Below are 25,038 nucleotides of genomic sequence, written 5' to 3' on the forward strand. Positions count from 1 at the left end.
GAAAAGATATTTCATGCAAATGGAAATATAAAAAAAGCTGGGGTAGCAATATTTGTATCTGAGAAAATAGACTTTAAAACAAAGGCTACAGTTAGAGACAAAGAAGGACCCTATATTGATGAAAGGAACAATCAAACAAGAAGATATAACTCTGGTAAACATTTATGCACCCAAAAAAGGAGCAATTAAATATATAATTAAACCTTGATGGACATAAAGGGAGAGACTGACAATAATACAGTCATAGTAGAAAATGTTAACAGCTCATTGACATCAATGGACAGATCTTCCAGACAGAAAATCAACAAGGAAATGGTAGCTTTAAATGACACACTAGATCATATAGATTTAATTGATATCTTTAGAGTATTTCATCCCAATGCTCTAGGGTACACATACTTTTCAAGAGCACATGGAATGTTTTCTAGGATGTATCACATGCTAGGACACAAAACAAGTCTCAGTAAATCTAAAAATATTGAAATCGTATTAAGCATCTTCTCTGACCACAATGCTATGAAACTAGAAATCAATCACAAGAACACTGAAAAACATGCAAAGACATGGAAGCTAGATAACATGTTATTAAACAATGAATAGGTTAACAATGAGATCAAGAAAGAAATCAAAAGATATCTTAAAACAAATGAAAATGAGAATACAACCGAAAATCCATAGGACACAGCAAAAGCATTCTTAAACAGGAAATTCATAGTATTACAGGCCTTCCTCAGGAAACAAAAAAACTAAAATAAACAATCTGACTTTACACTTAAAGGAACTTGAAAAAGAACAATAAACAAAGCCCAAAAGTGAATAGAAAGAAATAATAAAGATCAGAGCATAAATAAACAAAATAAGAGTCTAAAAAATAATACAAAAGGTTAATGAAACCAAGACCTGGTCCTTTTAATAGATAAACAAACCTTTAAACAGATTCATCAAGAAAAAAAGAAAGAGGATCCAAGTAAATAAAATTAGAAATAAAAGAGAAGTAACAACAGACACCAAAGAAATACAAAGGATTTTAAGAAAATATTACAAACAACTATGTACCAACAAATTGGACAATCTGGAAAGAAATGGATAAATTCCTAGCAAAATAGAGTCTTCCAAAAATGAATCAGGAAGAATTAGAGAATCTGAATAGACAGATTACAACTAGTGAAGTTAAGGCAGTAATCAAAAAACTCCCAACAAACAAAAGCCCTGGACCAGATGGCTTCACAGGTGAATTTTACCAAACATTCAAAGAACTAACACCCAACATTCCCAAACTTTTCAAAAAAAATTCAAGAGGAGGGAAAACTCCCAAGCTCATTTTATAAGGCCTACATTATCCTAATTCCAAAACCAGAATAAGACAGTACAAAGAAAGAAATTATAGGCCAAAATCCCTGATGAATATAGATACTAAACTCTTCAACAAGATATTAGCAAACTGGATCCAGCAATACATTAAAAGATCATATACCATAATCAAGTGGGATGTATCTTGGGGAGGCAAGGTTGGTACAATAACCACAAATCAGTAAATGTGATACACCAAAAAAACAAATGAAGAGATGCAGAAGAAGCATTTGATAAAAATCCAGAATCCATTTACTATAAAACCACTCAGCAAAGTGGGAACAGAGGGAACATACAGAAACGTAATACAGGCATATATGACAAACCCACAGCCAACATCATGCTCAATGGGCACAAACTACAAGCATTTCCCTTAAGGTCAGGAACAAGACAGGGTCGTCCCCTGCACCACTCTTATTCAACATAGTACTGCAAGTCCTATCCACAGCAATCATGTGAGAAGAAGAAAGAAAAGGGCTCTCCAAATTGGAAAGGAGGAAGTAAAACTCTCAATATTAGCAGATGACATGACATTGTGCACAGAAAACCCCAAAAGACTCCACCAAAAATTACCAGGACTAATAAATGAATTCAGCAAAGTAGCAGGAGAGAAAACTAATATCTGGAAATTGGTGGCATTTTTATACACCAATAATAAACTCTCAGAAAAAGAAACTAAGAAAACAAACCCAAATACTATTGCAACAGCAACAACAACAACAAAAATAAGAAGGTACCTAGGAATAAACTTAATCAAGGAGGTAAAAGACCTGTACTCGGAAAACTACAGGACAATGAAGAAACAGAGGAAGGTACAAATAAGTGGAAGCATATACTCTCTTCATAGACTGGAGGAATAAACATCGTTAAAATGTCTGTACTACCCAAAGAAATCTATAGATTCAATGCAATTCCTATTAAAATACCAATGGCATATTTCACAGAACTAGAACAAATATTTCAAAAATACATACAGAATAAAAAAAAACCAAATAGCCTTGGCAATCTTGAGAAAGAATAATGAAGTTGGAGGGATCATAATACCAGATATGAAATTATACTACAAAGCCATTGTAACCAAAACAGTCTGGTAGTGGCATAAGAACAGAAACTAGATCAATAAAACAGAAATGAACCCACACTATATGGTCAATTAATACTTGACAAAGGAGGCAAGAACATACAACTGGGTAAAGACAGTCTTTTCAATAAATGGTGTCAGTAAACTTGAGCAGGTATATGGGAAAAAAATGCAACTTGGTCACCAACTTACACCATACACATAATCAAAATAGATAAAGGACTTAAATGTAAGTTGTGAAACCATAAAAATCCCAGAAGAAAACATAGTAAAATCTCAGACATCTCTCAGAGCAATATTTTTGCTGATGTCTCCTAGGGCAAAAGAAACACAGGAAAAAGTAAACAAATGGAACTGCATCAAACTGAAAAGCTTCTGCACAGCAAAAGAAACTAGGAACAAAATGAAAAGGGAACCCACTGAATGAAAGAACATATTCTCCAATGATACATCTGAAAAGGGGTTAATTTCCAAAATATGAAAAGAAACTATACAACTCAACACCAGAAAGACATATAATCCAATTAAAAATTGGCAAAGGACCTGAATAGACACTTCTCCAGAGGACATAGAGATGGTCAAATTAAATTTGCACAGAGTTGCAAATTAAAGTCACAATGAAGTAGTTTTACACCTGTCAGAATGACTGATATCAATAAATCAACAAACAAAAATTGCTGGCAAGGATGTGGAGAAAAGGGAACCCTAGTGCACTGTTGGTGGGAATGCCAATGGGAGCATCCACTTTAGAAAACTTTATGCAGTTTCCTGAAAAAATTAAAAATGGAACTGCTTTTTGACCCAGTTATTTCACTTCTGGGAATATAACCTAAGAATCCTAAAACACCAATCAGAAAACATATATGTACCCCTATGTTCATAACAGCATTATTTACAATAGCCAAGATCTAGAAACAGCCCAGGTGCCCATCAGTAGGTGAGTGGATAAGAAAGCTGTGGTACATTTACAAAATGAATACTATGCGGCTATAATAAAGGAAATCTTACCCTTTGAGATTGGGTAAGACAGCATGGATGGACCTGGAGATTATTATGCTAAGCAAAATAAGCCAGTCAGAGAAAGACAAATACCGTATGATCTGACTAATAAACAAAATTAACAAACAAAACAGAACCAGAGACATGGATACATGGAATAGACTGACAAATGTCAGAGGGGCAGGGGTGGGGGGGATGGATAAAAGAAGGTGAAGGGATTAGCAAAAGAACATATATGCAGAGCCCGTGGACACAGACATAGTGTGGTGAAGGCCAAGGGAAGGGGTGGGAGGGGCTGTTCTGAGGTGCACAAAGCAGGGGGCAGGTGGGAAATGGGGAACATCTGCAATAGTGTCAACAATAAATAATTTAAAAAAAACAAATTTAACTAAAGATATAAAAGACCTGTACTCAGAAAACTATAGCACACTGAAGAAAGAAACTGAGGAAAATACAGATAAGTGGAAGCATATACCATGCTCATGGATGAGAAGAAACATCATTAAAAGGTCCATACTACCCAAAGCAATCTGTAGATTCAACACCCTTCCTATGAAAATACCAATGGCGTATTTCATAGATCTAGAATATTTCAAATATTTATATGGAACTAAAAAAGACCCCAAATAGCCTTAGCAATCCTGAGAGCAAAGAACAAAGTTGAAGGGGTCACAATGTTTGACATTAAACTATACTACAAGGCCACTGTAATCAAGACAGTCTGTCTGGTACTGGCCTAAGAACAGACACATGGATCATTGGAACAGAATAGAGACACCAGAAGTAAACCCATGTCTCTATGGTCAAATAATATTCAATAAAGGAGGCACAAGTACACAATGGAGTAAAAACAGTCTCTTCAACAAATGGTGTTGGGAGAGATGACCAACTTACACTATACACCAGAATAAACTCGAAATGCATAAGGACTTAAATATAAGTTGTGACAGCATAAAAGTCCTAGTGGAAAACATAGGCAGTAAAATTTCAGACACCCCACATAGCAATATTTTTACTGATATATGTCCTAGAGCAAGGGAAATAAAGGAAAAAATAAACAAATTAAAAAGCTTCTGCATGGCTAAAGAAATCATCATCAAAATGAAAAGGGAACTGACCATATGGAAGAACATATTTACCAACGATACAATGGACAAGGGTTTAATCTCCAAAATATATTAAGAACTCATATGACTCAACACCAGGACAACAAAAAACCCAGTTAAAAAATGGGCAAAGGACGTGAAGAGACACTTCTCCAAGGAGGACATACAGATAGATGGCTCATAAACATATGAAAGGATGCTCAGCATCATTAGCCTTTAGAGAGATGCAAATTAAAACCACAATGAGGTTTCACCTCACACCTGTGAGAATGGCCATCATTAATAAATCAACAAACAAGTGCTGGCCAGGATGTGGAAAAAAGGGGACCTTAATGCACTGTTGGCGGGAATGCAGACTGGTACAGCCACTATGGAAAACAGTATGGAATTTCCTCAAAAAATTAAAAACTGAACTGCCTTATGACCTGGTAATTCCCCTGCTGGGAATATACCCTAAAAATCCTTAAACACCAATTCAGAAGAACCCATTCACCCCAATGTTCATAGCAGCTCTATTTATAATAGCCAAGTGTTGGAAACAGTAGATGAGTAGATTAAAAAGCTACACAATGGAACATTATGCAGCAGAAAGTACTCCTACGTTTTGTGACAGCATGAACAGAACTGGAGACTGTTATGTCAAGTGAAATAAGCCAGTCGGCAAAAGACAAATACCTATGATCTCACTTATAACTGTCATCTAATGAACTAATGGAAAATAAACTAATGGAAAAAAAAAGAGAAACATGGAAACATGTAACAGACTGATAGCTGTAGGAGGGGAGAAGGGAGAGGGAGGAAGGGGAAGGAATTAGTCAAAGAACGTGAAGAACATACGTGAATGACGCACAGACATGGACAACAGATAATTGACTCTGGGTGAGAGGGGTAGGCAAAAGGGAAAAAATTGGGACAACTGTAATAGAATAAACAATAAAAAAGCTATTTATAAAGTATGACAGTAAATAGACAGTAAATGTTATACTTTTTTTAAATAAACAAGCCTTTTGATCAAAATAACAAAAACAAAAAATGTCCATTGGCAGATGAATGGGTAAGCAAAATGTGGTATGTACATACCATAAAACATTTTTCAGCTTGAAAAAGGGAAGTCTGTCACATGCTACAGCATGGATAAACCTTGAAGACATTATGCTAAGTGAAATAAGAGTCAGAAAAATACAAATTCTGTAAGATTCCACTTATATAAGGTACCTAAAGTAGTAAAATACGTAGAAACAAAGAGTAGAATGGTTGTTACTAGGGCCTAAGAAGAGAGGGCAAGAGGGAGTTATATAATGGTTACAGAGGTTCAGATTTCCAAGATGAAAAAATCATTGACATGTTTCGCAACAATGTGAATATAGTTAATGCTTCTGAACTGTACACTTAAAAATGGTGAAGATAAATTTTAAGTTTTATGTTTTTTAACACAATAAAAAAGGAAGAAAATTATGATATATGCTACAATATAGATGATACTTGACATTGTGCTAGACAAGATGAGTCAAAAACAAAATGACAACTACCATATAATTCCACTGATATGGGTTAGAGCAGACCGATTCACAGAGAGAGGAAGCAGAACAGTGGTTGCCAGGGCCTGAGGCAGGGGGAGACCTAGTTCCAACCCTGGCTGTGTCACCTATATTTCAGCCCGATGACCTGACCAACACATTTCAAACCACGTTTCCTCAGCTTTGAATTCAATGTCCACTTCTCTTCTGTTTGCCTCACAGAAAGGCTGTGAAGGGAGTTTGTACTCACCACACTCACTAATTCACTCGTGCCAGAGATGAAGCTTTTCTCCTTCCAGGTGCTCAGGTACACAGATTTCACAGCTAGCAGGTCTTTTGTCCACACCCCTGCTCTGCTCCAAGTGCCCCCCCTGGTTTCCCTTGGACATTGCTACAGCCCACCACCCATCTCCCTGAGAGTCCCCCTCATAGACTGCCCGATGAGTCTTTCTAAAACAAGAAGGCGATCTGTTAAAACCTGCGACGGCTGCCCTCTACACGTGTAAGCATCTCCTTGACCTGTTCCCCGTGAGCCCTGCAGCCATCCCTCCTCGCGTGGCCCTCTCCTGTCCCCACAGCGCGCCAATTCGGCGTCCATGCGGGTTGGCGCACTGATCTACAAAGTTGCTCTTTCTGATTGATATGCCCTTGAATAAGCTGTTGCCTCTGCCTGCAGTATCATCTTTCCGCGTATACACTTGGTAAAATAAATTTTTCCTTCAACACTCAACCCAAACACAATTCAGAGTACATACATCTTTTTCACACAAGAGGAAGTGCCTTTTGCTCCACTGAGGTTCCATTGCATTTGACTAAATCTTCTCTGAAAGGCACTCCCCACAAACGGTCTTACACCGTCTTACATCGTGGTAAACATGCCATGTCTCCTCCACTGGCTGGGAACATCTCCTGGGCAGGAGTGTATTGTACTCATTTGCCTCCCAACAGCACTCAGAACGCCTGGGGTAGAGTGGGTGTCCAGGGACTGTTAGGGAAGCACATCGCTAGGTAAGTGCATGGGGTTTAAGCTTAAGCATGGTTTGCAAGAAGACAAATACAAATTATGCATGGAGTCCATGCAGAGTGTGATGATTTATGAGCTTATACATAAGAGACTGATGTGGAAGGAGCAGCGGTTGGTCCCCGAGAGTGTGCTCTGTGCATCTGCGGCACATGAGCGCAGGGGGTACCCCTGGGGCCTGTCCTCTCTACAACTCGGCCAGGCTGGTCATCCTCCATCTCATCGGCCTTCTCTCCTCCCCACCCAACCCCTGCTTTCCTACCTCATGTACACGTCGGTCTCCAGCCCAAAGGCCCCGTTTTCAACAGCTTTCTCAAAGGCCATCATGGTATTCTCAGGCCCCAGCTGTGGAAGAAAAGGACATCAGACCATCTACCTCAGAGTTTCTCCTCCCAGCACCCCTTTAATAGCAGGGAGGGAGCCCGGTGGCAAAAGGGCTTCAGGGAGCAGCGTTTGGCTCCCTTAGAGATTTTTTCAAAGAGCCTGCCTGTACTCTCCTCCACCCAGTATGGATCTGGGACTCTGCTCATCTGAGCATGTGAGGCAATGCCACTGGGCACAGCAACGAGAAATGGACTGAGAGGTGACCTGGGTTCAAGTGCAACCTCTACAATGAACTCTTTATCTTGTCATTTAAAGCCAACCCCTTTTCTTCTCCAGAGATTGCTGAGATTCTGAGGTCCCCTCCCCTTGCCCACAAAGCCCACGCACACAGGTGCTCACTCACGCCCATCAGGCTCACACCTACCATGGGTGCACCTCTATGTCCAAAGAGGCCCGGCTTGGGTCCCAATTCATCCTTCTCCTGAAGGCAGGGAGAATAAATCCCCAATGGCACCACAAAGAGACAGAAAAGGATAAGAAAAAATGGCAATCCAGTAGCCACTTGTATAGCTGAAAAAGTTGGAAGGAGGGCAGAGTAAGAAGAAAAGGATAAAGCGGGATGGAGACCCATTCAAAGCAACTACCTATCCCAAAGCAGCAGTCAGTAAACACCCTGCGTGCGGGTTGCATTGACTCTGTGGATTGCCTGATGGACTCTATTTCTCTCACACCCCATTTAGTTTCAGTGACGTGAAAGAACAGGACTATCCGAATGTAAGCATTATTATAAAGGCAATATTACTCGACTGAAAATGTACGGGAAATGAACCGTGCAGGGGGTGGGAAGGAAAGGGAGGGGAGGGCATGTTAAGGAATTCTTCTCAGGAGTAGGGGCAGAATGGCTGGTGCTGACAAAGCTCTGAAGCCTGTGAAGATCCGCCTAAAACGCCCCTATTATGTCATGCAGTGCAGGCCAGGGGAAGGGGCACTGCTGAGAGAAATCTGAGTTCAAAGCCAGACACTACCACTGTCACATGGTGTGACTAAGGACACATCGCTTAACCTCTCTGGCTCTCCATTTTCTTCACTCTGCAAACTGGGGCCATCTTGCTGCTACCATCTGCCTCATGGAGTAGATATGCCAGTGCTGACTCCTAACAGGTACTCGATAGATATTAATACCGTATTTGCTTCTCTGTCTCTGTGTCCCTCTCTCACACACACTGCTCATCCACAACGCCTGTATCACTGGCCACTCCCCAACACTTCTAACTGTAGGCCTCGGAGGGTTTTACCCATTTGGATATTTTAAGTTACCATCTATACTTTAGTCACTTGCAAATCTACATCTCCAGCTCTAACCTCTCAGCTTTGTGAGTCTATCACATGTCTTTATTCCTTTTCTCCCATAGCGTATCATCTTCTTTCTTCTGAATCTGGCTAAAATTTCAGAAATGAGAAAGAGTTCATTATTGGCCCCTTTAAGCTCTTGCCCCAAAACATTTCTAATAATTCACCCCCCACACATGTAGAAACACATACACATATAAAACCACATACACAAACACACACGTGCAAACACACACACGTGCAAACACACAATGGCAACTCTACCAGTCTAGTCATCTCTTGTCCCCAGCCCTGTACAGTCAGGAAGCAAACACTCCTTGTTTAACCAGGAGTGAAAAGAGATAGAAAAAAAGAGCCTACTGGCTTCTTATTAAGGGCGCTGAGGGATAGCTCCCTTCTCAAAACAATTTCTGATTCTCTTTTGTTTCCATGACATTTGGGAAAAAATGGAGAGGAAACCAGTGGCAGAGGTAGACATTTCTCAACCAGGTGTGACAGCGACTCACGGTGGCCTGTTTGGCGTTACTGGTGTATAACCAGGGATCTGTGACCTAGTATAAGTTCACTAGTTGAAACTAGTAACGTTTGAATACCATCTAAAAGAGCAGAGTGACTAGTGCCATCACTCTTGTCAATAAAATTAAAATGGCCTCTACCCTCCCCCTAACCCCATTCCATTTCAGACAGTCATTGTGTTGACAACATGGAGATAGTTCTTACTTTCCTAGCAGAAACCCTCTTTAGAAGCAGGCCTGTTTGGTCAGGAAAATGTGCTCACAGGCCACGTGGGCTTGTGAGTTTGACCACAAGGAACATGCCTGAGTAATAAGCCAAATGAATTTCCAGGGGGCAGAGCGGCAGCTATGTACCAAGCTCACAGTGGCCCGTTTGGCGTTACTAGCGTATAACCAGGGATCTCTGACCTAGTACAAGTGTTTTGCTGAGGGGAGTATGCGAGCTAAAGCCAGAGCTGAAAGGATGAGGCTCCACCCGCACGACATACCTTCTTGCTCCCAGTGGACCAAGTAGAAGGCCACAGGCCAGGAGAGGAGAACCATCGCGGTTATGCTGCTCAGGTGGATGTAGGGAGCAAAGATCTGGGGAAAAGCCAAAAGTCAGGCTGACCGCACTGGACAAACAGTGCTAGCCCCGCAGGATGGTGCGTACCTTCAGTGAGAGCCCCAGGGTCAGCCACCGGTCGGTCCAGTATTTGCATAAAACCATCATAAAAAACGTGCTAGTCCCAATCACTAGCACAGTCAGGATCTGGGGAGACAAAACAGTACCTCCTGACTGCCAGGCATTAGGCTTCGGTGATCAGAACTGTCCTCAGGAATGGGGTGTGTCCCCACACTGTCAGGGACCTCATGTTCTCACCCTTTCCCCTGACCATCCTGCAAACCTCCAATGTTGGAGAAATCCAATCATTTACCTTCTTTGCTCCCAAGTATTTGCTGTACAGCATGGCTGGGAAAAAAAATCACACAGCTACGTGGTCTGATGCCTTTACTAGTTATCATCTCCAGCCTCCGCTGGGCCCTCAGCATTTTCTGGTTCTCTCACTGGGTTTCAACAATGACCATTACAAATATTCACTACTTCTTGTATTCCACTCAGTACAGTCACAGGTAAATAATCTTTTGTAATTACCTTTGCAATGTATGTTTTCCCAACACACTGTAAGCTTCATGAAAGCAAGGATGATATTGTGATTACACCCTTACTGCCTTGCAGAATGCAGTGAGGATATAATCATAATCACATTTTAAGTATTCAATGGTTGTTAAAGAGATTAAAAGAATCCACCTGACAGAACAGTATATACTTCATGGTGGAAAAACGTTGAGACCAAGTAATATAACTTTAACTTCTTCCCCTTAAAACATAGTCTTCTACAAAGGTGCTGCCCTCTAGAGATTTCTTAGTTCCTTCATTTCCACAATCTCTATATTTATTAAAGTAATTGTATCAATAATTGAAACTTCTTCCAAAATAACTCCAGGGCTTTCTGGCATGAATGCTTAATTTTACCAAACCTTTAAGAAAGAAATATTTTCCAATCTTTACCAAACTCTTCCAGAAAGTAGAAAAAGAGGTAACATTTTCTAACTTCTTTCACGAAGCCAACAACACATTAACAACCAAACTCAACAAGCCATGACAAGAAAGGAAAAGCACAGTCATTTGCCACAATAACGTTTCATCAACAACAGACCACGTGGATGATGGTGGCCCCGTGAGGTTAAAATGCAGGTGAGAATTTTCTCTGCCCAGAGAGGTTGTAGCTGTGGTAACGTCACTGTGCGATGCACAGGTCAGGGGTTTATGGTGACGTGGTGTAAACAAACCCACTGCACTGCCAACTGTGTAAAAGCACAGCACCTCTTCTGTGTTTACATACGTTTACACAGCAAATACTTACCAATGTGTTACAGTTGCCTACAGTAGTAAGCACAGTGACTTGCTGTGCAGGTTTGCAGCTGAGGAACAACGTGCTGTACCACATGGCCTCAGGATACAGCTTAGAGTTGAGTAAGTACGCTCTGTGATGTATGCACAATGATGAAACCACCTAAGGACACATTTCTGAGAATGTATCCTTGTCATTAAGTGGCACATGTACAGGCCAACCTCTCCTATGCACATCCCTGCAAAAACCTGAAATTTCCCACTAGCCAACTTAACGCATCACCACACAATGGTTTAATTGTCATATCAGACTTATATGAATCTCACGTGATTCTGTGATCTTAACACCAACCTTAACTAATAACTTAAAGGGTGCAAGCAATTATAAGAAAAAGTTTAAAATTATAGGAAAAATAAAACATTTTCCCTTGGAGAAATCTGATCTGGTCAAATACAGATACTCATAAAAACTTCTTCCCTGTCTTGTAAAAGGATACATTCTGTCTGATCTTGGACTTAAAATGTGTGCTGCATTTTGAGCAAAGAATGTGGAAACACTGCTTCACAGAGGGTGTCTTTGATGGTTGCGGAACATGTTTATCTGATATCTATTAATTATACAACTCCTGCAAGCCATGCCTCCCGCCCTACAAATCTATAAATTCCAGGGTTCTTTAAAATAAGCAACTCAGATATACTAGGTTATGACCTTCTGGAAATTTTCATAGATAAGGATTCTCTGTTATCTTTGGCTAAAAAGTATTTTTAGTGTGTATGTTTCCTAGAAGGCTGGGTTATTAGCATGTTACAAGGAGTTTTGATTGAGCATCCCAAAGTAGAAGAGGAATGGTTTATAGGCCCTGCTAACCCTTTTCCCCTAGGTTTATTCCGAGTACACTAAAACTAAAACTCCAAGCCAACAGGATCTCCCTTACCAACAGAAGCAGTCTCTCCTCCCAAGTTTTATAAAAACAGTCCTCATGTTTGAAGGCCTGACCAAAGTAGTTACCTTGCAAGGAAATGCCAACCCTCATCAAATTCCACCTCTATCTCTTCTCATTGCCTGCAGACTCAAACCCGGAATTAGATACCAGAATGCCTCAAGAGATAAAGGTTTTGTTAAATTATACTGACAAAACTCCTAAAGAATGTGTGAGAATGAATACTAAGGGTGCTAGGCAGGGAGAAATGAACATAATTTTAGATCACGCCATATGTACTGATATATGTACACCAACGTCCCTTCAGAAGTAGATCGAGCTTCTGAATACAGTTTACCAGAATCCAGTATTATGCATCTTGAAGTGGTTCTAATTGTTTCTTTGGTTCTCGGAAACCTTGGCTCAACAGTGGCCCAGGCTTGATGAAACTGGTGTAACACAGAAGGAAGTACCCAAAGATGTAATGAGAAAAGTGTGCTGCAATGCTCTCACCCATGATAAGCCTACCCTCTCCCTATCGTGTTCTGTGGGGGGGGTCTCAGAGGACACTGAGAACTACATGGGAAGAAAAGCATCAGCATCCATGAAAGACACTGCAGGAACTCTCCCCTGTGCCTGAGGAAAGCTGAGAGAGGCTGCCATTGAAACTGGCTTCCTGACTTTAAGGCAATGACGTGGTCCTGCTGTGGCAGAGGCCATGCAGCAGCAGAGGCAAGGTGAGTGTGATTTCTACGACAGGCGTGAGGCTGGGATGGAGCAATCAGATGGTTCATCCCAGAGGCATCCTTTGTAGTGATAACTGATCACAGTGTCCCAACTCAATAAAAGACAGTGATCTCAATGAGACCTGTTTTCTTTACTCCTCAATCTGCATTCTTTCCCTATGAGACCCTATGACTTCGATTTCCATCTGTTCTAATAACTCTGGTTTTTCTCCAGTCACCTGCAATGAACAACTCTTACATTTATAATCCAGTTCACACGTCTGGAGTACAAGGAAATCTAAGGGGACCCCTCGGTCTGACACGTTCCCGGGTTCCAGGAAACACGAGGAAATGTGTCAATCCCATGCCTGAAACGGTCTGCACAGAAGCCAGGGGCTGTGGTGGGCTGCACCAGCACGTGGCAGAACAAAACGAGGGGGAGGCTAAGCTGGAATGGCCATGGTGTTCACAGATGGTGGGGCACCGAGGCCTGCTTCCTGGGGACCAAACACTGATCCTTTGAGAGAAGCCATGCTGGTGTCATTGTAAAAAGCTCCAAGTGAAGGGACCTTTCCTGACAAATTTGGAGGGTACAGGAAGACAGACACTGGCTCCACCAAGAGAGTTGCAGTCAACTCTCAGCAGGTTCTCAGCAGGAGGGTCTCTGAGAACACACTTGGGAGAAGCCCATGGGGCAAAGGGCCAACAAGAGTGCATGTACCTGGTCCTGATGCGCCAACCCCAGGTGCCCCCAGCCCTTCCTTGTGGGACTGACTGTGTTCTCTGATCCCATGTCCTGTTCCCCTGCGCCCTCCTTTGGTGAGAGAGGTAATGGGACCACTGTGCTCTCTCCACCAGTGGGGGGCGGGGAAAGCCATCAAGTTGGACTTTGGGTTACTGCAACAAACTGAATTTCTAATGACTGAAATGAGAATGGCCTTGTGCCTATATAGGACTGGAAGGGAACGGAGCTCACCTCAGATTTTAACGGGACGGGAAGAACAGAGTCACCGAGTAGGTTAATAGGAAGTGGTGAGGAAAATAAAGTTTGTGCTCAGATCCTTCAGAAAATCAGTTATATCTGTTAGAAAATTAATGACTGCAGTTGAAACAGAGTAAGTAGAACTGTTCCTTCTAGAGGGAACAGTGAAGAAAGCATCACTGTGCATTAACAGTGAGTGCCAAAAAGGCATGTTCAGTCCTGGTCTGAGGTCCCCCTGAAGACTCAGATGTCCCACCTTATGACACCAGTGCAGGTAGAGTTCGTTCCCTTCCCAAATCAGCAAAAATCCAAGCACCTGAAAAAGCAAAGAAGAAAACGGAGGTTATTCTGAAATCACCAGGTTGTGGCCCACAGCACCGTTCTGTGTGCAAACTCCTTTCCCTTCCGTCACTTCTTGCCACGCCTGCACTTTTCAGCCTCTGGGACTTTGCCGTGCTGTTCCAATGACTGCAATGCTCTCCCTCCCCACGCCACTGACCTTTCACAGCGGCTTCAAATGCCCCTCCTTTCGTAACTCATGGCAGGAAGAACTAATTATTACGCTCTCCACACACTGACATCCTTCCCAAGTTCCTCCAACTGTTTCCCTGTGATGGACCTTATTCCTGGAATTATTACTTAGATCCACTTGTTAGAGAACAGAGGACAGGGGCCAGCACGTCCAAGGGTTATTTAAAAGCTCTTTCCTGAGGAACCAATGTCATTGTCACAACTGTTAAGCACTGCTGTTAACACTGGACTTAGTCCATGAATCTCAGTTTGCTTTCCACGTAAACTCAGCCAGGCACCAAGTCAATGGAGAAACAGAAGCCGAGAAGCAGAGCCCGCAGATGATTAGGATATTACTAAGATTTGGGCACATATTACACTTAGTTTTTTACCAAAATAATTTTATGTATGTGCTTTCATTTCTTCTTTACCCAGCCCTGTAAAATACCAATTTATTAAATATGATCATTCTCATTGCAAACAAAAGAAACTGAGTCTAAGAAGAGTAATATGACCTGACCGAGTTAAAAGTAACCCAAAGATAGAGCTGGAAATGGAACTCAGGTCTCCCTCTTGTTCACTGTTGTTGCCACTGGATGCGTGAAAAAAGGTGGGGTAGAGTAGGGCTTGTCAAAATATACTGGTTATTAGACAGTAGATCTCCTCCCCCCAGAAGCCAACTTCGGCAGCTCACGTTTACTGTGTGTGAAGCAGTCCCATTCGGTGGCCAGAGTCTGGCTCAGACCACTTCCTTCATCTGCATTTTCCCCATTATATATACAGCCAGAGGGGGGAAGAGGACAGTGGGGAGAAGGTTTTCAGGAACTACTACAAAGGACACAGGGACAAAACCAAGGGGGAGGGTGGAAGCAAGGGAGGGAGGTGGGTTTGGCTGGGGTGGGGTCAGGGAGTGGTGGGGAGAAAATGCAGACAACTGTAATTGAACAATAAAGTAGTTAATTAAAAAAAAACACCTCAATAACACTGGAAAAAAAAAAGAGTCTAATTGGTCTCTCCCCCTATGAAGTCACCCTCCACACCACAAGTGTTGGCCTCACTTTCCCGGCCTCCAAAAGCCGTCCCAGGCCTGTTGTCAGCCATGCTCCCCACTACCCTTCTCCATGCCCTTCACGCTAACAGACCGGCCTCCCCTCTTACACTGTCACACCCCGTATCACTCTGTCTTGCCAACTCTGTCATGATGTCTCTCACCTGGAATGTTCCTCTCCATCCGCATACACTCACGTCCAAGTCCAACAGCCCTTCATGACCCCACACTAGTGCTCACTCTTCCAAGTCGGCAGAAGTCACCTCTTCCTTTCCAGAATCCATGCAGAACTTTATTTAGGTCTCTCTAATGACAATTATAATGGTCTGCCTGTGTTAGTTATTTTTGTCTACCATTTAGTGACCCTACTAGATTCTAATCTCATTGAATTAAGGGACTATTGTAACTTTATCTCATATATATCTCTTGGAAATGCACTTCATAGAAACAAAAACTGCTTATTTTTTTAATCTCTCTACACTCAATAATTACCACTTACAATGATTAATACATTTTGGTGGAAAAAAGTAATGCAAATGGCATCTGATTTGAAGGTTTCATCGTTCTGTATCAAACCAGATATCAGCAGGAACAGGAAACCATGATGTGACAGATGCATATGCCCTATGCATAAGTGGGCACTAAACAACTCCCATTGCCTAAAAGTTATTCTCCCAGCTTTCCAACCCACTTCCACAGGCCTTTCTCTTGCCTGGTCTGAATTTCTACCCCTACGTGACCACCATTTAATGACAGAAGCAGCGGCACTATTGCCAAAAGACTTTTGCTAAAATGTAATTTGCACCTGAACTAGCAGACTAGCAGTTGCACATTATAACAGGTTTAAAAACCGAGCTAATTTGTAAGGCCCAGAAAGACTGATTCTCAGGAGATAGGAAATGAAACGAGTTAGTTCAATAGGTATAGGTACTGCTAATGTAAAGCTGTGGGAGCCTAAAATAACAGTATTGAGTGAACCATAAAATAGGCTATGAAACAGCAGAATAGAAAGAGGATGCTCTGCCAACTTTTCAAAGGGCCAAAGTGACAAGACGCATCCTCTAATAGCGCAACTCCATTTCTCTCCATCGGTCCCTTGGGCCTAAAATTCAAGCAGTTGATGCAAACCCCAACTCTACTTACACAAAGGATCTTAGGTTCTGAGGGCTCCGGCACCAACGGGGCACCATATCATAGGCAGGAGCACCTCGTGAGGCTACTCAGGAAGGAAGTGGGAGAAACGGGGAACATTACTCACCAACAGCAACAAAGAGTAGGCAGCCAGGATTCCAAATAAACTCAGCAGAAGAAGGGACCATAAGCACCAGTATCTTGTAATTAGATAAACAACCCTGCAAAAACATGTTTTAGTCCTTAAAATACAGAAGAAAGTAGCAGTGTTTGTGTCAAGCACGGACTAGTTGTGGCATAGAAACACTGAGGGAGGTTAAGAAGAGAAGCATTTGGGAACACATCTGTAAAGAGCGTGCGGACGTTTAGTTAGGCATTTTAACTTCGACCTGTACACAGTGTGATACCTTACTGGGAATCTGTGTAAGTGGTATGAATTTTTTATGTTATTTAGAATGTATACTCAAAATTATGTCCTCTTTCGAAAGCAATATATTAACACAGAAATTCTGAAATTCCAAGAGAGAGAAGTTACCCTTAAGTTCACCACCTTAATAAAACTACTGCTTTCCAGTCTGGCAGGTTCCTTATCCATGTGTGTGTGTGTTTTCCTACATAAACACCATCACGGACAATACATTAATTACTCTTTATATATATTTTAGGGGTTTTTTATGCTTGATTTCTTCATCTTTTTCACCAAGCCCTGCAACCCACTTCCCCTTTGACAGCTTAGTCTGTTCTCTACAAATGAGTTTGTTTCTATGTTGTCTGTTAGTTAATTTTGTTGATTAGATTCCACATGAGTGAAATCACACAGTACTTGTCTTTCTCTGACTGGCTTATTTCACTTGGCACAATGCTCTGCAGGTCCATTCATGCTGTTACAAAGAGTAAGATTTCCTTCTTTTTGATGGCCACATAGTATTCCGTTGTGTAAATGTACCACAACTTTTTTATCCACTGATGGCCACCAGTGAGCTTCCAAATCTTGACTACTGCAAATAATGCCACAATAAACAAAGGGGCACATATATTCTTTTGAATATTTCAGATTTTTTCAGATATATTCCCAGAAGTCAAATCACTGGCTCATAAGGCATCTCCATTTAAAATTTTTTGAGTTAACTCCATATTGCTTTCCACATTGGCTGAACTAATGCATCGCCATCAACATGAGAGTTGCCTTTTCTCTACATCCTCGCCAATACTTGTTTGTTGATTTATTGATGACAGTCATTCTGGCAGGTGTGAGGTGATAGTTCATTGTGGTTTTATACGTTTGAAGTATATTTTATTGATTATGCTATTACAGTTGTCCCATTTTTTCTCCACTTTAGCCCCCTCCGCCATGCAAACATACATGTTCCAGCATCCCCCCCCCCCACCTCTTAGTTCATGTCCATGGGTTATACATATAGGTTCCTCGGCTTCTCCATTTCCTATACTATTCTTAACCTCTGCCCTGTCTATTTTGTACCTACCATTTATGCCTCTCATTTCCTGTACCTTCCCCCGCCAATCTCTCCCCTCCCCCTCCCCTCTGATAACGCTCCATGTTATCTCCATTTCTGTGATTCTGTTCCTGTTCTAGTTGTTTGCTTAGTTTTTGTTTTTGAGGTTCAGTTGTTGATAGTTGTGAGTTTGTTGTCACTTTACTGTTCACAGTTTTTGATCTTCTTTTTCTTAGCCAAGTCCCTTTAACATTTCATACAATATTAAGAGCTGGGTGATGATGAACTCCTTTAACTTGACCTTATCTGGAAAACACTTTATCTGCCCTTCCATTCTAAATGATAGCTTGGCTGGACACAGTAATCTTGGATGTAGGTCCTTGCCTTTCACGACTTCAAATACTTATGTCCACCCCTTTCTTGCCTGCAGTTTCTTTTGAGAAATCAGCTGATAACCTTATGGGAACTCCTTTGTAGGTAACTGTCTCCTTTTCTCTTGCTGCTTTTAAGATTCTCACCTTATCTTTAATCTTGGGTAACTTAGTCATGATGTGCCTTGGTGTGTTTCTTCTGGGACTTTCAGCTTCCTGGACTTCCCGGAAGTCTACTTCCTTTGCCTGATTGGGGAAGTTTTCCTTCATTATTTTTTCAAATAAGTTTTCAATTTCTTGTTCTTCCTCTCTCCTTCTGGCACCCCTATGATTCGGATGTTAGAACATTTAAAGTTGTCCCATAGGTTCCTAAGCCTCTCCTCATTTTTTTGAATTCTTATTTCTTCATTCTGTTCCATTTGGAAGTTTATTCCTTCCTTTTGTTCTAAATCAGGAGTGTCAAACTCATTTTCACCAGGGGCTACATCAGCCTCACGGTTGCCTTCAAAGGGCCGAATGTAATGTTAGGACTGTGTAAATGTAACTACTCCTTAACAGTTAAGTGAGAGCTCAGCGCTGCTGCCGGGTAGAAACAAGGTGCCCGGCTGGATAAAACAAGGTGGAGGGCTGGATTCGGACTGCGGGCCTTCTGTTTGCCAACTGTGTTCTAAATCATTGATTTGAGTCCTGGTTTCCTTCCCTTCACTGGTGGTTCCCTGTATGTTTTCCTTTATTTCACTTTGTTTAGTTTTCATTTATTCCTTCATTTTGCAACTGAACTCAGTAATTTCTGTGAGCATTCCGATTACCAGTGTTTTGAACTCTTCATCTGATAGGTTGTCTATCTCTTCATCGCTTAGTTCTTTTTCTGGAGTTTTGATCTGTTCTTTCATTTGGGCCATATTTCTTTGTGCATGCCTGTTACATTGTAAGGGGCAGAGAGGTATATGTCAGAGCAGGATAACCTTCTTTGCTACGTTGTGGTGCTGTATGTGGGGGAGGAGTCAGAGAAGGAACAATGCCACTTGCTTGGTTCTCACCCCACTTTCCATCACTTCCCTCACTCCCCATAAGTGGATTGTGCCCTTTCAGGTGCTGCTTCCCCAGGTGAGTGGGTTTGTGTACATTCTAGGACCCTGTGGGTCTCTCCAAAGGACTCTCTTGTGAGACTGGGAGTTTCTCCTGCTTTTGCCACCCCCACAGCATTTTACAGCCAGAGATTTTGAGTCTTTAGTTTCTCATGCTGATACCCTGGGTTCTGCAGTCCCATTGTTCCTCTCAACTTATCTGCACATGAATGTGGGACCTCTGGTTAGTCGGCCCCTGCCTCACCTGCGTGGTCTGCAGCCTCGCTGTGTGGACTCTCTGCCCACCAGCTACCTATCTCCATCCCTCCTACCAGTCTGAATGAATTTTTCTTTAACTCCTTGGTTGTCAGACTTCCATACAGTTCAATTTTCAGGCAGTTCTAGTTGTTTTTTGTTTTTAAACTGGTTGTTATCCTTCTTTTGGTTGTGTGAGGAAGTGAAGCATTTCTACCTATGCCTCCATCTTGGCTAGAACTCTTCCATTGTGGTATTAATTTGCACTTCTCTAATGATTAGTAATGCTGAGCATCTTTTCCTGTAGCTATTGGCCAGCTATATGTCCTCTTCAGATAAGTGGCTATTCAGGTCCTTTGTCCATTCTTTAATTGGTTTGTTTGTTTTTTTGGTGTTGAGTTATATAAGTTCTTTACATATTTTGGAAATTAACCCCTTATCAGATGTGTTATTGGTGAATATGTTCTCCCATTCAATGGGCTCTCTTTTCATTTTGTTGATGGTTTCCTTTGCTGTGCAAAAACTTTTAATTTGTTAGTCCCATTTGGCTGGCTATTTTTTCTTTTGTTCCCCTTGCCCAAGGCAAGAAATCAGAAAAAATATTGCTATGTGAAATGTCTAAGATTTTACTGCCTATGTTTTCTTCTAAAACTTCTATGATTTCGAGTCTATCTTTTAAGTCTTCAATTTATTTTGAGTTTATTCTTGTACGCAATGGAAGAAGGTAGTCTAGTTTCACTTTTTTTTGCATGAATCTGTCCAATTTTCTCAAAACCACTTATTGAATAGACTATCTATACCCCATTGTATGTTTTGCCTCCTTTATCAAATATCAACTGACTATAAAGGTGTGGGTTTATTTCTGGGCTCTGTATTCTGTTCTGTTTATCTATGTTTCTGTTTTTATGCCAGTGCCATGCTGTTTTGATCACTATGGCTTGTAGGAAAGTTTGATACCAGGTAGTGTGATTCCTCCAGCTCTGTTCTTCTTTTTCAAGATTGCTGTGGCTATCCAGGGTCTTTTACAGTCCATATAAATTTTTGGAATATTTTTCTAGTTCTGTGAAATATGTCATTGGTATCTTGATAGGAATTACACTGAATCTAAAGACTGACATTTTTTTAGGTTTTTTCTTAGATTTCTTAAAAAAATTTTTTTTATTATTGTTCAGTTACAATTGTCACCATTTCCCCCCCATTACTCTCTCCTGACCTATGCACCCCCCACCTCCCACCATATTGTCTTTGTCTATGGGTCCTTTATACATGTTCCTTGATGACCCTTCCCCTTCTTCAACCCTTTATACCCCTCCCCCATCCCCTCTGGTTACTGTCAGTTTGTTCTTTATTTCAGTGTCTCTGGTTCTATTTTACTTGCTTGTTTTTTTGTTGATTAGCTTCCACTTATAGGTGAGATCATATGGTATTTGTCTCACCACCTGTCTTATTTAACTTAGCATAATACTCTCTAGTTCCAATGCTGTCACGAAGGGTAGGAGTTCCTTCTGATTTACTGATGGGCACTTAGGCTGTTTCCAGCACTTGGCTATTGTAAATAATGCTGCTGTGAACATTGGGGTGCATAGGTTCTTTAATTGGTTTTTCAGGATCCTTAGGGTGTAATCCCAGCAGTGGAACTGCCAGGTCAAAAGGCAGTTCTGTTTTTAGTTTTCTGAGGAAATTCCATCCTGTTTTCCACAGTGGCTGCACCAGTATGCATTGCCACCAAAAGCATACTATAGTTCCCTTTTCTCCACAACCTCGCCAGCACTTGTTTGTTGATGTTTATGTTGGCCATTCTGACTGGTGTGAAGTGGTATTTCATTGTGGTTTTAATTTGCATCTCTCTGATGGCTAATGATGCTGAGTATCCTTTCATATGTCCATGGGCCCTCTATATGTCCTCCTTGGACATATAGATTGACATTTTAATGATGTTAATTTTTCCTAGTAGTGAACACGGTATATGCTTCCACTTATTTGTGTCTTCTTCAATTTCCTTCTTCAGTGTCATATGATTGTCCAAAAAACAAGTCTTATATATCACTGGTTAAATTTATTCTGAGATATTTTTTGAAGCAATTGTGTATGGAATTTGTTTCTGTTTCCCCTTCTGATAGTTCATTATTGGTGTATAAAAATGGAACTGATTTCTGGATATTTATTTTGTATCCTGCTACTTTCTTCAATTTATCAGTTCTAGTAGCTCTTCAGGGTTATTTCTATATAGTATCATGTCATCTACAAATAATAACAGCTTTTCTTCTTCTTTTGCAATCTAGATACCTATTATTTCTTCTTCTTGTCTGATTGCTGTGGCTAGGACTTCCAGTATGATATTGAATGAAAGTGGTGAACTAGACATCCCTGTCTTGTTCTTGATCTTAAGGAAAACAGTTGTAGCTTTTGCCCATTGAGTATGATGTTGGCTGTGGGTTTGTCACATATGGCCTTCATTGTGTTTAGGTATGTTCCCTCTATTCCCATTTTTATAAGAGTTTTTTAAATCATAAATGGATGCTGGATTTTATCAAATGTTTTTTCTGTGTCTAATGATATGATCCTATGGTTTTATCTTCCATTTTGTTTACATGGTATATTACGTTTAGTGATTTGTGGATATTGTACTAACACTGCCTCTCTGCAATAAATCCTACTTGAACATAGTAGATGATCTTTTTAACATTTTGCTGGATCCAGTTTGCTAATGTTTTGTTGAAGATTTTTGCATTTATGTTCATTAGGTATATGTGGCCTATAATTTATCTTTGTAGTGTCTATCTGTTTTTGGACTTAGGATAATGCTGGCCTCATAAAATAAGCTTTGGAGTCTTTCTTCCTCTTGAATTTTTTGTGAAAGTTTAAGAAGGAAAGGTATTAGTTCTTCTTTGGATGCTTAGTAAAATTCACTTGTGAAGCCATCTAGTCAAGAACTCCTGTTTGTTGAGAGGTGTTGGTTTTTTTTTTTTTAATATTGCTTTGATTTCACTAGTTGTAATCCATCTATTCAGATCCTATGACTCTTTCTGATTCAGTTTTGGAAGGTTGTTTCTAGGAATCTATCTATTTCTTTCAGATTGTCCAATTTGTTGGCATATAGAAATTCATAATATTTCCTTACAATCCTTTTTATTTCTTTGGTGTCAGTTATTACTTTTCCTCTTTCATTTCCAATTTTATTTATTTGGGTCCTCTATCTTTTTTTCTTGATGAGTCTTGTTAAAGGTTTGTCAGTCTTGTTTATCTTTTCAAAGAAACAGCTCTGGTTTCATAGATCTTTTATATTGTTTCTTTAAGACTCTATTCTGTTTATTTCTGCTCTAATCTCTTTTTGTCCCATTGGCTCTATTTTTTAATTGTTGTTCAAGTACAGTTGTCTCCATTTCCCCCACACCACTCTCCCCCACCCCACCCATCCCTGCCTACCACGCTTAATCCAACCCATCTTTGGCTTTGTCTGTAGGTCCTTTATACATGTTCCTTAATGACCCTTCCCCTTCTTTCTCCCATTATCCCCCTCCCCCCACCCCTCTGGTTACCGTCAGTTTGTTCTTTAATTCGATGTCTCTGGTTATATTTTGCTTGCTTGTTTGTTTTATTGATTAGGTTCTACTTATAGGTGAGATCATATGGTATTTGTCTTTCACCACCTGGCTTATTTCACTTAGCATAATGTTCTCCAGTTTCATCCATGCTGTCACGAAGGGTAGGAGCTCCTTCTTTCCTTCTGCTGTGTAGTAGTCCACTGTGTAAATGTACCACAGTTTTTTGATCCACTCATTTACCGACGGACACTTAGACTGCTTCCAGCACTTGGCTATTGTAAACTGTGCTGCTATGAACATTGGGGTGCATAAGTTCTTTTGAATTGGTGTTATTTCCTTCCTTCAGCTCACTTTGGGCTTTGTTTGTTGTTCTTTTTCAATTCCTTTATGTGTAATTTCAGATTGTTTATTTGAGTTCTTTTTTCCTAAGGTAGGCCTGTAGTGCTATAAATTTCCCTTTATAGCTTTTTGCCGTGTCCCATAGACTTGGGGTTGTTGTGTTTTCATTTTCATTTGTTTCAAAGTATTCTTTGATTTCTTCCTTGATCTTTGTTAACCCATTCATTGTTTAGTACCATGCTATCTAGCTTCCATGTCTTTGTGTGTTTTTCAGTTTTTTTTCTGTGACTGATTTCTAATTTCATATCATTATGGTCAGAGAAAATGCTTGATATGATTTTAGTCTTAAATTTACTGAGACTTGGTTTGTGTCCTAATATGTGGTATATCCCAGAAGATGTTCCATGTGCACCTGAAAAGAATGTATATTCTGCCATTTAGGGTGAAATGCTCTGAACATATCTATTAAGTCCATCTGATGTAGTGTCATTTAAGGCCACCATTTCTGTGTTGATTTTCTGTCTGGAAGATCTATCCATTGACACTAATGGGATGTTAAAATGCCATGCTATGATCCTATTACTGTTAATCTCTATTTTATGTCCATGAAACCTCGCTTTACATATTTAGGTGCTCCTATGTTTGGTGCATTAATGTTTACAAGGGCCATATTATCTTGATAGATTCTTCCTTTTACCATTTTTTAAAAATCTGTTTTGTCAGATATAAGTATTGCTACTCTGGCTTTTTCCCCCCCATTTCAGCTTGCATAAAATGTTTTTCTTCATCCCTTTATTTTTAGACTGTATTTTCAATCTTTCAATCTAAGGTGGGTCTTTTGTAGACAGCATATACATGGGTTTCATTTTATTATCCATTCAGCTACCTATGTATTTTGATTGGAGCATTTAAGCCATTTACATTAAAGTGTTATTGACAGATACATATTTATTGCTGTTTTATTTTGTGAACTATGTTCCTCTGTTTTTTTCTTCTTAAATCAAGGCCTTTTAACATTTCTTATGATGCTGATTTGGTGGTAACAAACTCCTTTAGCTTTTTATTCTCTGGGAAACTATGCCTCCTTCAAGTTTCAATGATAGCCTTGTTGGGTAAGTAGTCTTGGTTGGAGGTCCTTGCTTTTCATCACTTTGAGTATTTCCTGACAATCCCTTCTGGCCTAAAATGTTTCTGTTGAGAAATCAGCTGACAGTCTTATGAGAGCTCCCTTGTAGGTAACTAATTGTGTCTCTCTTGTGGCTTTTACGATTCTCTCTTTGTTTTTAACCTTTGCCATTTTAATTATGATGTTGCTGCCTCTGCTGGGCATGGGTGCACACAGAGAGGGCCACACTGGATACCAAGGCCAGCTTTTACCAGTACCAGGTCCAGGTGCAAATGAGCAAAAGTCCCAAGGCACTATAAGATCTGCCTCCACCTGCTTCCACCTGCCAGCTATCTGTTAGGCTCTGTCACTGAAAGAGCATCTGGTGGTCCTTGAGTTGCATGAGGCAAGTTCACAGTGAGTCACCAG

At 40.7% G+C, this 25,038-nt stretch overlaps 1 protein-coding gene across 1 annotated transcript in view; it reads right to left on the bottom strand.

Moving 5' to 3' along the window:
• GDPD4 (glycerophosphodiester phosphodiesterase domain containing 4) overlaps positions 1-25,038 on the bottom strand; it is a 100,302-nt gene that overhangs the window by 44,023 nt on the left and 31,241 nt on the right. Inside the window, exons 3-9 of the mRNA XM_053924432.2 lie at positions 16,601-16,694; positions 14,041-14,100; positions 9,916-10,014; positions 9,752-9,845; positions 8,761-8,838; positions 7,823-7,968; positions 7,337-7,419 (exon numbers count right to left, since the gene is read on the bottom strand). Of these exons, the coding sequence (XP_053780407.1) occupies positions 7,337-7,419; positions 7,823-7,968; positions 8,761-8,838; positions 9,752-9,845; positions 9,916-10,014; positions 14,041-14,100; positions 16,601-16,694 (654 nt within the window). The remainder of the gene's footprint in view (positions 1-7,336; positions 7,420-7,822; positions 7,969-8,760; positions 8,839-9,751; positions 9,846-9,915; positions 10,015-14,040; positions 14,101-16,600; positions 16,695-25,038) is intronic.

The sequence above is a fragment of the Desmodus rotundus genome, chromosome 5, assembly GCF_022682495.2.
Source record: "Desmodus rotundus isolate HL8 chromosome 5, HLdesRot8A.1, whole genome shotgun sequence".
Lineage (NCBI taxonomy): Eukaryota > Metazoa > Chordata > Mammalia > Chiroptera > Phyllostomidae > Desmodus > Desmodus rotundus.